The sequence below is a fragment of the Danio aesculapii genome, chromosome 14, assembly GCF_903798145.1.
Source record: "Danio aesculapii chromosome 14, fDanAes4.1, whole genome shotgun sequence".
Classification (NCBI taxonomy): Eukaryota; Metazoa; Chordata; class Actinopteri; order Cypriniformes; family Danionidae; genus Danio; species Danio aesculapii.
Window position 1 is genome coordinate 42,430,436 of NC_079448.1, and position 13,057 is coordinate 42,443,492.

The 13,057-nt window shown below is 38.0% G+C and overlaps 1 protein-coding gene across 4 annotated transcripts in view; it reads right to left on the reverse strand.

Annotated features, from left to right (window-relative positions):
• pcdh19 (protocadherin 19) overlaps positions 1-13,057 on the reverse strand; it is an 81,875-nt gene that overhangs the window by 32,094 nt on the left and 36,724 nt on the right. For all 4 annotated transcript variants that reach the window (XM_056471943.1, XM_056471940.1, XM_056471941.1 and 1 more), the window contains exons 3-4: positions 7,746-7,804; positions 640-812 (exon numbers count right to left, since the gene is read on the reverse strand). In XM_056471943.1, coding sequence (XP_056327918.1) covers positions 640-812; positions 7,746-7,804 — 232 coding nt within the window. The remainder of the gene's footprint in view (positions 1-639; positions 813-7,745; positions 7,805-13,057) is intronic.

The following is a 13,057-nucleotide window of genomic DNA, read 5'->3' on the forward strand; positions in this document are numbered from 1 at the left end:
ATGTCAAGCTCTTATTGTAATTCAGAAAATTGGTTGACTAATTTCCATCCTGCAAGAATAGAGTTCTCGCTATTGACTATTAGCGGCCGCTGGAGGTGTTCCATTGTTCTAAATTACACAGATCAAAGGCTGATTGAGCATGACAACACAAAACAATCGGCGCAATAAAACCCTTCGGAGCCCTCTTTTGGTCTTCTCCGTGCTTTGATTCTCCCTGGCGCTGCCACTCGTCGCTCTATATCTCTGTAGCATTGAGTGGCAGTAGCTGAGAGTGAACATGACCTCCTACTGACTCCTGCCAACATACCGGATGTCTTTAACGGCAGCGAAGGAAAAAAAGAAACATCAACATTAATTCCCTGCTAAATGAATTATGTATGAGGAGACTGCGTGATATGTAGATTTCCACCTACAACCTTTGTCGGCCTAATTGCTGCCATTTAGGTCTGGATCTGAAGTGTTGCAGTCGACGTGGCTCACATCCGTCAATAATGTTCATGGGCTGGTATCAAAGACACGGCAGGAAGAGAAGTGCTGCCTGTGCATTAGCAAGGCGCCTCAAGGCTGAATCTTTCTGCAAAGCCACTCTTGATTTTTTTTTCTGAATGCTCTCAGCTAGTCAAGACCTTTGTGTCTTACCTTGGTCAGGTATCTGTGAGTTGTTCGGGGGTACGGTCATATTCAGGACGTCGTTGACAGCTGTATCAGCATAGTGCCCTCTCTGGACGTCATGTTCACTGTCTGTTTGGTCGCTCTCTTCGTGCCCGCTGTCCTTCAGACTGTTTCCTTCCATGTCCTTGAATGTTGACGTGCTACAACCAGGTGAAGGAGAAAGGATGAGAGAGAAAGAAAGTGTTATTTAACTGTCAACTTTGGTTTCATCACTTTCCGTCTCTTCACCTCATGCTACCTCTGCTTATTGTCTAGCCGCCCAGGTGGTGAAGCTGAAAAGAGCCGGCTTTTCTCACATTCTGGTATGGTGAGGGTAAAGGATCAGGAGTCAATGGCCTGTACTCACTTTGGCTGAGCAGAGCTTTTATAGGTGGCTTTCTGTCTTCCTACATTTTCTATAGGCTATACTTCAGAAATACAGTATGTGCTTTGTATCTGTTGAGTGCAGACATGCAATAAAGAGTTGATCCAAAAATGAAACTCTGTTGTCAGTCTGAACGTTACAGTCATGTTGTACTCAAACTCTAAAGCCATTACTTTCTTCTAAGTCTTCGAAGTCTTTTAATAGTCTTTTCAGCCACCTTTCCACTGTACACAACATTTGGACACGACTAATTCTCGCAGTGTCCGAAATAAAGTAGTACAAAAGCAAGAACCTTTATTCTCTGTGCGTTCACCATGGTTGAATGAATGAAAACTAGAAACTCATAGACCGCTAAAAATGTCGGAAGGAATGTAGAGACAACATTAAAAAGGATATTTTTTATTACTCATTTATGAATAGAAATGTTTTTTTTTTTATTTATATAGACTTTTTCTGATTTAAAAAATAAGGGAAAAAAGTAGTATTTCCATCTCGCACGCATGGACCTACTAAGACAACACTGGAATACATCACATGAGGTCAGCCAGTCGCATATGGTCTAGTCGCAGGAGTTTAAATACTTCAACGTATCCGCAGCTCGGATCCAAAGTTGTTATAGAAGATCATGTGATAATAAAAATGTGGGTAAATGGCCAAACCAGCTTCTGAGCACACTGTAAAACATCTGAAATGTTGTTTTGGTCATTCTAAAACGTTTCAGTATTAGTGTTATATCTAGAACTGTCAAGACCGTCTGCGCTCTGCGTCTCATCGCTTCAAACGCCACCATGCGTTCATTGCGTGTCGACATACTGTCTTCTGAGGCGCAAGTCATTTATGAAATAGTTAAAAGACTGATGTTTTTACTGTTGATATTTGGTGCCAGTTAATCAGGAAGTGACGATTTTCTTTGCTTTGACTCGTTGGATGGAAACGCCGCTTTATTCGCACGTCTTTTATACGATATTCCAGTTTTGCGTGTAAAGTTAATTCACATTTTTGAATGGAAACATAGCTAATGTCATCATTATATATAAGTAAATAATAACAGTGGTGCTATATTTGATTTTGAGCTGAAGTGAAACTTTGTAAATGGCAATTTTTTTTTTCCTGATTCAATTGAATATGATGCTTCATGGAAAATAGAGTATAGAAAATTATTGTAAACTATTATGATGTTTTGGATGTTCGGTCACACTTTATTTCGATGGTCCATTTGTTGAATTTAAGTCACATTGCATTTACATGCCAACTAATTCTTATTAGATTATAAATAGACTGTAGTTAGGGTTGGGTTTGGGTTAGTATAAGTTGACATTTACTTGCAAAGTTTCTTATAGTCAGTTAAATGTCTATTGAAGGAGCAGTATCAACAGATATTAAGCAGACTGTCTACTAATACTCAAATGGACCATCAAAATAAAGTGTTACCGTATGTTCTTAAAATTCACCTTCAAGAACGGCACAATGGTAAATAAATAAATAAATTTACATTTTTAGAAGGAAAAAGTTTTTTAAATAAAAAAGTTTTAGATAAGTAATCTTGTAAGCAGTAATTGAATACATCATTTTTTTTATCTTACTGTAGTAAAAAGACTAGACAAAAGCAACTAATTTACTGTATAAAGTTTTAAATGTAAATGTATGTTGGTCACATTCACACTGAAGCTAAATTCAGTTGTCAGTTCACATTTTAGTGCTTGATCTTGTTCTCTTGCGTGACAACCACATTCATAATTTTTTTATTATTATTATTATTATTATTTAAGGACAAATAAATTACCATAAGTCTTTGATCATTATTTTGGCCAAAAGAAAGTAGATACTATACATACAATATTAAAAAATTGTTGCTATACTGTAAAACCCAACTATCAACTTGAAATGAGTGTAGTTAACTCAAAATTGACTGAAAGTTAATTCTACTCATTTGAAAAGAGTTTTGAACTCAGTGTTGAAGGTAATGAGTTAATTAAATATCTCATTACTTCAACTTAAATGGAGTAAGTTCACAGTACTCATATAGATTAGTTTTTTTTTTTTTTTTACTCAAATGGTTTGCAGCAATCGGTGTCCTCAAACGGTTTGAGTTACCTTAACTTATTGGGTTTTACAGTACTCAGTTGGTTTGAGTTCTCTTCATTTATTGGGTTTTGCTGTGCTCAAATTGCTTCATTTACTCAAATGGATTAGGTTCACAGCGCTCATTAGGATTAGTTTTTGAACTTATATGGTTTGTTGCAATCGGTTTCCTCAAACGGTTTGAGTTACCTTAACTTTTTGGGTTTTACAGTGTAGAATTTCTTGGGCATGTGTTCCTTACATAAACAAAAGATAGCTTTGAATATTCAATCTTTAAATGCAGGTGTCACTCCTGAGAATTTAAACTATATAGACTATGTTGAGGGGTGTAAACAAAAACAATGGTCCCAACGTATTTCCTGTTTTACATTTTTAATTTCTATAGCCTCCGAGAATCCAAAAAGAGTTACATGTTGATAAATAATGTTATGAGTGCTGTTTTAACATTAAGTTATGATTGAATTGCATCTTGTTACAGCTATGTTAGTTTGATAACAATCAGGAAATGTTCATGGGCCAATGACATGACCACATTAAAATGGTCTATATGTGGCCATATATAGAATAAGTGTAAAAAATGCATCAAACTGTGCGTTCCTGCTTCAACTACATTCAATGAAATGAAAGAGTGACAGAGGACAAAAGGCTGCCAATTGACAGCTGCAGTGCACAAGCCTGATTTCCCTTAATTCGATAGTTAGCCCAGTGGAACACATTCAGCCTCTGAAGTAACAGCGAGGATCAGAAACGCATGCGTACACATACACACACTGACATACATAGACAAAAGCATCTCTGTAGCCTTTGCTGAAGAAGGGGGAGAGAGGGATTCTAGCAATGTCACTGCATTGGTGGTAGTGCAGCCTCTGATTTTATCAGTCTAATTGCACCTGTCCCAGTCTGTGCGCCCACAGGCTCTGAAGGGGATTTCTTTGTAGTGTCGCAGAGCCAAACAGCCGACACTTCAATGCTCTTTGTTTATGTAAACATAGGCAAAGCTTCTTTTTTTTCAGAAGATAAAATTGCTGTAATTGGTTTGAAAAATGCAGCACTGAGGTAAGAAGGAATGTTTTTTTGCTCCAGGTAGGAGAGGCTTTACGATGGAGCATATCCACAGCAGCCGGGCCTCTAGGCGCCTGGAGACCTTCATTAGGGATGTCTGCATGCCAGTGCTCTATGTCAGTCAATAGCCTCTTTTTAGGTGGACTGAGGAATGCTGGCCAAGTCCTACCAGTACAAAGGATCTATTGTCCTTGCTCTTTTCTTCCACAATACAAAATAACATTACCTTTTCCTTATCTCTGTGGCCTTACAATGCCCTCCTTGTGTGCACCGAGGAAGAATCCTCTGGAATTCCGGGATTAAAATTCTTGTAGATTTAGCTCTCTGATTAACATCTACACGGATGTAGCTTAACTGCGCAAGCCTCCGCTCTGGGCTACGGCTTTAATATTCTCTAACATGTAATATGTATACACGTTTGCAGGGATTTGATGGAATTATTCATATTAGGGAAGAAAGAGGAAATACTTGATGAGGATGTGCTTAATCACTTACCATACTGAATTATTAAAGCTTAACACTGGCCATTTATAAACATGTTGAGTATTCATATCTTGCCTACGGTTTGTGGCCAACCATAAGACAGTTTTAATAGCTAACAACTTTAGCTTTTGGTTATTTTTAATGACTCTCCGCTCAGTCCAAAGCCATCTTAAAAGGGGCTTATCATGAATTTTATTCTTGTGAGATAGAGATTTTTGCGCTGTACGGCCCCAGCGTATGTCTATCCATTAAAACTAATACCATCACTGTTCAATGGAAACCTTATATGTCCAAAGTCGTTACTTTTGATGAAATGAGAAAGAAAAAATGTAAATCAAACACAGCGTTGACAATCTTTTGGTGGTGTCTTTTTGTATGTGCGATTATATGAGTAGTCAATATGAGTACAGTAATGTTTATTATAGCTATACCGACACTAGGTTTTCACATTTGTTCAAAATCTCATAGAATAAAAGATGAACTGCCATGCAAAGCCTGTTTAAAACAGAAAAGGTAATTACTAGATGTCAAATGCTAGACTAAGATGCTTCAAAATAGAGGTGGGTGAAGCTATTACGTTTTATAGACAGTTTGAAAATTGAGGTTTAGTCACAATCTTTTTTTTTTTTTTTTATACCTTTGCTTAGTTTAATATTTGTAAAAGCCACAGACAGATATAAAGAATGACTAATATCATTGACTTATGGTTTGGAGATATAGAGTTTCCATTAGACAGCAAGTATATACAAAAATATAGCATTCCTGACACAACATTCAAGGTAGGAGAAAGCAAAATATACTACACTACCTGACAAATGTCTCATCATCGGTCTTAGTTGTAAGAGCAACAAATAATAACTTGAATTCTAGTTGATCATTTGCAAAAGTGGAAGAAGGTAGATTTTAGATGAATCATCTGTTGAACTGCATCTCAATCATCACAAATACTGCAGAAGACCTATTGGAACCCGTATAAACCCAAGAATCTCATAGAAATCAGTCAAGTTTGGTGAAGGAAATATCATGGTTTGGGGTTACATTCAGTATGGGGGAATGCAAGAATTGACGGCAACATCAACTGCCTGAGGTATCAAGACATTTGTGCAAGTTATTTGAGTCATTCAGAGATGTATGGATGCAGTCCTCCAAGCTCACGGGATATTATTTATTATTATTTTCCACTGTACCATGACTTTATATTCTATACTGTACAGTGCTTCCCACAGTTTTGAAATATACTTGTGGTGGTAGCCGGATTGAAACACACCATTTACCCAGATCACATAAATGGTTATACTATATGATACAAACAAAACATAATTTAATTTTAAATAATAATTGTATTTATTATGACACTGTTTCTTTTAGGTTCAAGTAAAAGAAGTGACTTGATTAAAAAAAGACTGAAATAAAAAAGAAATACTTTATACTATTCATGAGCCATGTGCCACCACTGACAGGTAAAATCTGCTTCTCTCTTTCAAGTTCAAAACAGACTTGAATGCCAAAGCATTTAGATATGTATTTAAAATAGCCTGTTTAATATATTAACATCATCAAATTAAGAAAATAATCAGCAAATGAGAAATAAATGACAGAATATAAAAAATAAACAGACAGTTTTCACTAAAAATGATCATAATTGCAAGATTAAAGTGAGTAGATTTTTTTTAAGAAGGCAAATCCCTTTAATAACCATTACTAATGACGTACATATATTTTGCAGCCAGTTTAGACCAGTCATTTCGTCCTCTCCGAGTATACAGTAAAGTTTTTCTGAGTCGTTTTACATTAACGAATCTATTATTTACTTTTTCTCTCTGTATTACGGCTGTGTGTGCACTGTCAGCTGAATACAGGCGGAAAGTAGTCTTTAATAAAAGAGTAATGCAAAAAACGCATATGAGCTTTAGAAAGCGAAAAGCAAAAGTTGAATTCCGGACATTTTAGGAGATTTAGGCCCAATCCCAATTCTTTTTTTGTACCCCTACCTCTTCCCCTTCCCCTTGGGCCTTACAACCGAGGGTTAAGGGGAAGGGCTTCAAAATTCACCCCTAAGAATTGGGACAGCACTACAGCACCTGCAAACGTCATCATATGTCATCGCGATCTCTTGCTTCATGTTAGATCAGACGATGGTGACAGCTGTAGTTATTCCAGTTGTGCTATTTATTGGTATTTATCTTCAGGAAATCACCGAAGGCATATATGATGTTATCATAACGATCTAATGTGGCAATAGTAACTGTACTGTGTATTTACACAGTGGCCATATTCATCAATGTAAACACACAACACTAACATTATAGCAGACACTGTAAAAAGCTCATTCTCAGCCACTAGACTTTTCTGACAGGGTATTCGAGTGTCATCGAGTGTCAGAATGTTGTGGGACTGCTGTACAGGAGTTATTAATATTAATAATAATAGATTGCGAAATTTAGCGGGTTTTTTTCAGTGTTGTTTTTAAGCATGACGGTAAAACATGAACGTGGTTATGAATATATTAAAACGTGTTTGTCGTAAAAATTCATAATAATGACAAAAAAATACACATTTTTTATTAGGGCACAGAATGAAACTGGTAAACGAGAGAAGATTTTGCACTACTTAATGGATAGCGGGTCTTTGGTTATATTGAGCGGATACAAAAAATGTAAAAGCATGTTAATAACAGTACAAAAAAAAGTGTCATTAAATATACATGGGCGGCCGATAATATACCTGAGCGGCCCGCCAAAGTAACGTCCATGTGTGGGAAGCACTGCTGTACATTACTTTTGTCTAAGCAAAGTCATGATCATATTTTATTTTGGTAAAATATGCATAATCTAGAAGCCTTTGTGTTTCATTTAAGCCACTTCTGACACCAAATGATCAACTAGAAGTCAAGTTATTATGTGCTGTTCCTAAAACTTGGATAAGCAACAAGACTTTTGTCAGGTAGTGTACATGACTTATATTACATGCAAATACAGCATAATACACCACTTAAAATAAACAAAACAAGCAATGATGACTGCTTTAAGAATGCATCAAATTGAATAAGATAAGTTAATCTGATTGGTCCATTAAGACGTACCTTTTAATTAGGTGTGCTCTGCTGTTTACATAACTGGAGTCAATGGAATAATTCTCCGTCTAGGGGAAAGAGACAGAATTAAAGAGAGAGAGAGAGAGAGAAAGAAAGAGAGAGAGAGAGAGAGAACAAAAATGAATTTAATTATGCAGCAACCAAAATAATGTCACTAGTAATTGCCTTTCAATAGAAATGTTATTTTACACAAAGACTCTAGTTAGCTGCCTGGGCTTTTCAAAGGCAAACTCCCCCATTCTCTTTCTAAGCACATGTGGCCTGTTCTGCTGCAGTGAGTCTGCTCCTGTCGTCACTCCTCCAGCCTCCCCCCCAACACCCCACCCCAACCCACAAAACCATCCTTAGTCAGACCACGCTCTTCAAAATGTCATTAAGCCAGACAGGGGAATAGAGGAGGGGGTTGGGGCTTTAAGAAGAAAGTTTCTTCTCTTCCGAGTGCTGCATTTCCTCAAAACACTTTTGAGGATGCTAATGTGAAAAAAATATCAAAGAAATAAATAAACGGAGGGAGGAAATTAAGAGCATGCCAGGGGATTTTTGAACTTTGTGATTGCAGATGAAAAGGCCTCAGTGATCTGCATATGATGACTCTTTGACCCACATTGAGAAAGAGACTTCAGAGTCTTCTTGAAGGCAGTGCTTTTGGAATAAATGAGTAGAAGTATACTGGGTAATATATCTTGAGTTTTCACAGTATGTTTGTGGTGCTACTGTTTGTGCTGTGAAATTAAGCAATATCATGAATAATTCAAATCAATGAACTTTACATCTGACTTTAGCATGACTAATTTCACGATTCACTTTTTCTTGTGAAATGCAGCCATAATGAAAACAGGCTTAAATTTAAAATGTTGGTAAGTTGCAAGTGGTAAGTTAATTTTCTTCGATGAATCAGTTCCATCTGTCCAATTATATCTGATCGACCAAAATGCATATTAATATAGGCGTCAAGAAGTCTTCATATGGCATGTTTCAAATAGACATGATGTTGCATTCTTCCTTGCTTATTTAGTTAAAGAGATGGTTCACCCAAACATGTTTAATGTACTCACTATTTAGTCATCCTGAAGTAGTTTATGAGTTTTTTTCTTCTGTTGAACACACAATAAGATATTTTGAAGAAAGCTAAACCCTGTCAAACCATTGACATCCAGAGTAGAACAAACAAATACTATGGAAGTCAAGGGTTAAAGATTTTGAGCTTTCTTCAAAATATCTTTGTGTGTGTTTAACAGAAGGAACTCAAACAGGTTTGGAACAAGTAAAGGGAGAGTAAATGATAACAGAATTTTTATTTTTGGGTGGACTACCCCTTAAAAATGTTTTGTACATTCATTCATTCATTTTCCTTTGGCTTAGGCGCTTTTTATCAGGGGTCCCCACAGCGAAATGAACCGCCAACTTATCCAGTATATGTTGTACACAGTGGAAACACCCATACACTCTCACATTGACACACATACACTACAGCCAATTTTCATTCATTCATTCATTCATTTTCTTTTTGGCTTAGTCCCTTTATTAATCTGGGGTTGCCACAGCGGAATGAACCGCCAACTCATCTAGGATATGTTTTATGAAGCAGAAACACCTATGCACTCTCATTCACACACATACACTACAGACAATTTAGCTTACCCAATTCACCTATACCGCATGTCTCTGGCACCCTGAGGAAACCCACAGGAACATGGGTAGAACATGCAAACTCCACACAGAAATGCCAACTGACCCAGCCGAGACTCGAACCAGTGACCTTCTTGCTGTAAGGTGACAGCGCCACCCAGTGCACCACCATGCTGCCCTAGAGACAATTTAGTTTATTCAGTTCACCTATATCGCACGTCTTTGTACTTGTGGAGGAAACCGGAGCACCCTGAGGAAACCCACACATACACAGGGAGAACATGCAAACTCCACACAGAAATGTCAACTGACCTGAATTAATTATTGATTTAAATTTAATAATTGATTAAAATGTTAAAACTAACTTGACTTGCTACTCAGTACAGTACATGCAAGTGTTTTCCATGAGGAGAAATCTGCCTCCTCCTTCAGCTTCAGCTGATCCTAAAGCGAGATAGAAAAAGAAGTCAATGGCTTCCTTCCAGGGGTATGTCTAGCCATCAGCCCCTCTGACAACAGCAGTCACCCAGACGATAAGAAGGTTAATGCAGACAGTGCAACAAGACCAATGATTATGCCGCCAGCCAGGGACATCCAGACTAGCTGCCGGGAGACAGAGACAAGCTCTCATAATCATAGCCGGAATAACTCTGCATAAAAATCTGTGATCTCAAACACATGAGTTTCCTTCATCTGCGTATATCAACAGCTGCTACAGCAAGCAAGATTTACAGTTGAAGTCAGAATTATTAGCCCCCCTGAATTATTAGCCCCCCTGTTTAGTTTTTCCTCAATTTCTGTTTAGCTGGGAGGTTTTTTTTCAACACATTTCTAACCATAATAGTTTTAATAACTCATTTCTAATAGCTGATTTATTTTATCTTTGCCATGATGACAGTAAATAACATTTGACTAGATATTTTTCAGGACACTTCAATACAGCAGTGACATTTAAAGGATTAACTAGGTTAATTAGGTTAACTAGGCAGGTTAGGGTAATTAGGCAAGTTATTGTATAACATTGGTTTATTCTGTAGATTATCGAAAAAAAATAGCTTAAAGGACCTAATAATTTTGACCTTAAAATGGTGTTTAAAAAATTAAAAACTGCTTTTATTCTAGCCAAATTAAAACAAATAAGACTTTCTCCAAAAGAAAAAATATTATCAGACATACTGTGAAAATTTCATTGCTCTGTTAAACATCATTTGGCAAATATTTCAAAAAGAAAAGAAAAATCAAAGGGGGCTAATAATTCTGACTTCAACAGTATGCACGTCAACAGGAACATTCCTCCAGGAAGACACATATATATATATATATATATATATATATGAACTATGTCATATTAGGGTATACTATATTATATTAGCCCATCACCATCAACCTCAGACCTTTTCTCCAGTCAGTGAGCTGCTGAACACCGTCTCACCTCCACACATTCTAATTACCTCTACGCATGATAATATTTTAATTACAAGTGACGGCTGACCAGGCGTCTAATTGAGATTTTTGGGCTGGTGAAATATGGACCCACTGAAGGTTACGGCTTTCTTTTGTGTGTGCGTGTGCGCTCCTGCCTGTGTGGGTGTTTGCTACGGCTCTAATTAAACCTTAAGTCATTGTAATCAAGGAGATAATTTGTAAAAAGCCATTTTAATTAACATTATATTAGCAGACCTCAATTTGGAACATACTCTTGTTTGTTCTCATTGCGGCTCACGAGGTAGTTATTTGCCTCTTTGTTCCTGTCCGGCTCGACTCCATTAGTATCAAAGTAATGGGCATGAGCAATTATTTCAGTACTCTAACAGGGCAGGTGTGTGTATATATATACATGTGGAGAATTTTGCTTTTATACCACCTGTGATCTACTTTAGTCCCTGTGAGAACTCATTACGGAGTCTTTCCATCTCCATGGTCGTCCACCAAAAACGACTAATGAACAGCAGCGGACAGAGTAACAAGGGGAAAGCTTCATTAAAAAAGACAGTATACAAATTTCCAAATGATGTGTGTCTGTGTGGCCGGCCCATAATTGGTTGTGAGCCGCTTTGCTCAGATCTCTGCTGGGAGATCGAGGTTCATGGCCGTCCTTTCCTTGTGTATCTTTGCATATAAAGCTGTGCTCTCGCTCTCCGCGACACTTAAAACAAATGAGAGCCCTGTTGAAACGCAGTTCCGCGGCACGGATCGCTGACCCTTTTACGAGAAGAGTCGCTATCGATGATGCAGCCTCAGTCATCTCAGCAGATTTCCTTCTGTTGACATTTTGATCTCTCTGCTTATATCAGAGTGGGCTAATTGGAGTAATAGCTTCAGTTATGCAAATGCGGCTGCTGTTCCACTGAGACGTCTCGCTGCTGGAGATTATGAAATACGCTTCAGTACTCTATTTGAGCCCATATCAACACGTTCTTTGAAGAACGCCAAAGATAAGTGCCATTATTCCACAACAAAAGCAACTATTGATGTGTGGTGATCATTCGCTAATGGATGGCGATAATTAGTAAGCTCCCCCCCACCCCAAAAAGGGATATCAATTGTATTCGCAATGCTCTTTTGTGTTTTTCATTAATTCAGGTTGATGGCCAGAGGGCATTTAAGAGGCGCCCTTGCCCCTTAGAGGTCTTTATGCCAGAGAGCTTCCATGCATTAACAGCAATCTTCCTGTAAAGTAATGTACTGTATGCCTACACCGCTGACCGCCATCAAATCATAAGGGCTATCAATATTTCTTTTACAGAGGTCAGGTTTCAGGCTCGGAGATGAGAGCTGCTTAAACTACAGATGAGCTGCCGCAAATGGCTACTTAATCAGGTTCTACAATGTGTTGTTATGATCTGAGCGGCCCCAGTTTGGCGGCCGGTGTCACCCTATCCCCGTAATTATTGTTGTGTTTCTTCCCACATACTTGAGGGTCCTGCCAAATTGCACCCTAAGAGCTCTGTGAGCAAGGGTGGAATGGCTAGGGAGGGAGGTAATGGAAAGGGGGCAGTAAAGGAGACCTTCGGCTAGCCAGACCAAACCTTAACCTCATTTTTCTTCCGTCTCCCTCTTTCTGTCCAACCTGTAGCCCCTAACCCTGAAAGAACTCTTCTAACTTCAGCCAGCGGAGAGGAAAAGCAATCTCCTCGCTTAGTTGCCACTGTGAGATTTGATTTGCCTTCTTCCCAGCGTGACAATTGGTTCCTTAGTCCGCATGTGAGAGCATTCATTGCACGAGGGCCACATGTACAGAGGGAGAATTCTTCAGGTGGCAAAGGAATGGAAAAAGCACGCTCGTCACACCTTTGCTGCAATTATGTATTATCTTTTGTGTGGCCGATAAATCAGCGTGTACTTGCATTTACACATGCATATTATGCGCTAATTCAAACTGCACGCTGTAATAGCAATTAATAATTATCAGACTGCACCCTTGTTTTTTACCACCGTAGATAAAACGCTATTAAATCAGATTTTAATTCATTTCAGGATTAAAAAAAAACTAGTTTTCATTTTAGGGAGTGGTTGTGGACAAAAGAAAAGTGTTTTGAAGATCAAGTGGGTGCCTTTTTCTTCTTTCTTACTCCGCTGAAGTTCAAATGCTCCTAATATGTCACAGTCAGAGGCGGAAAAGCTCTCATTGCGCTTCCACTGAATACGAATTCTCCGGCTAAATCATATAA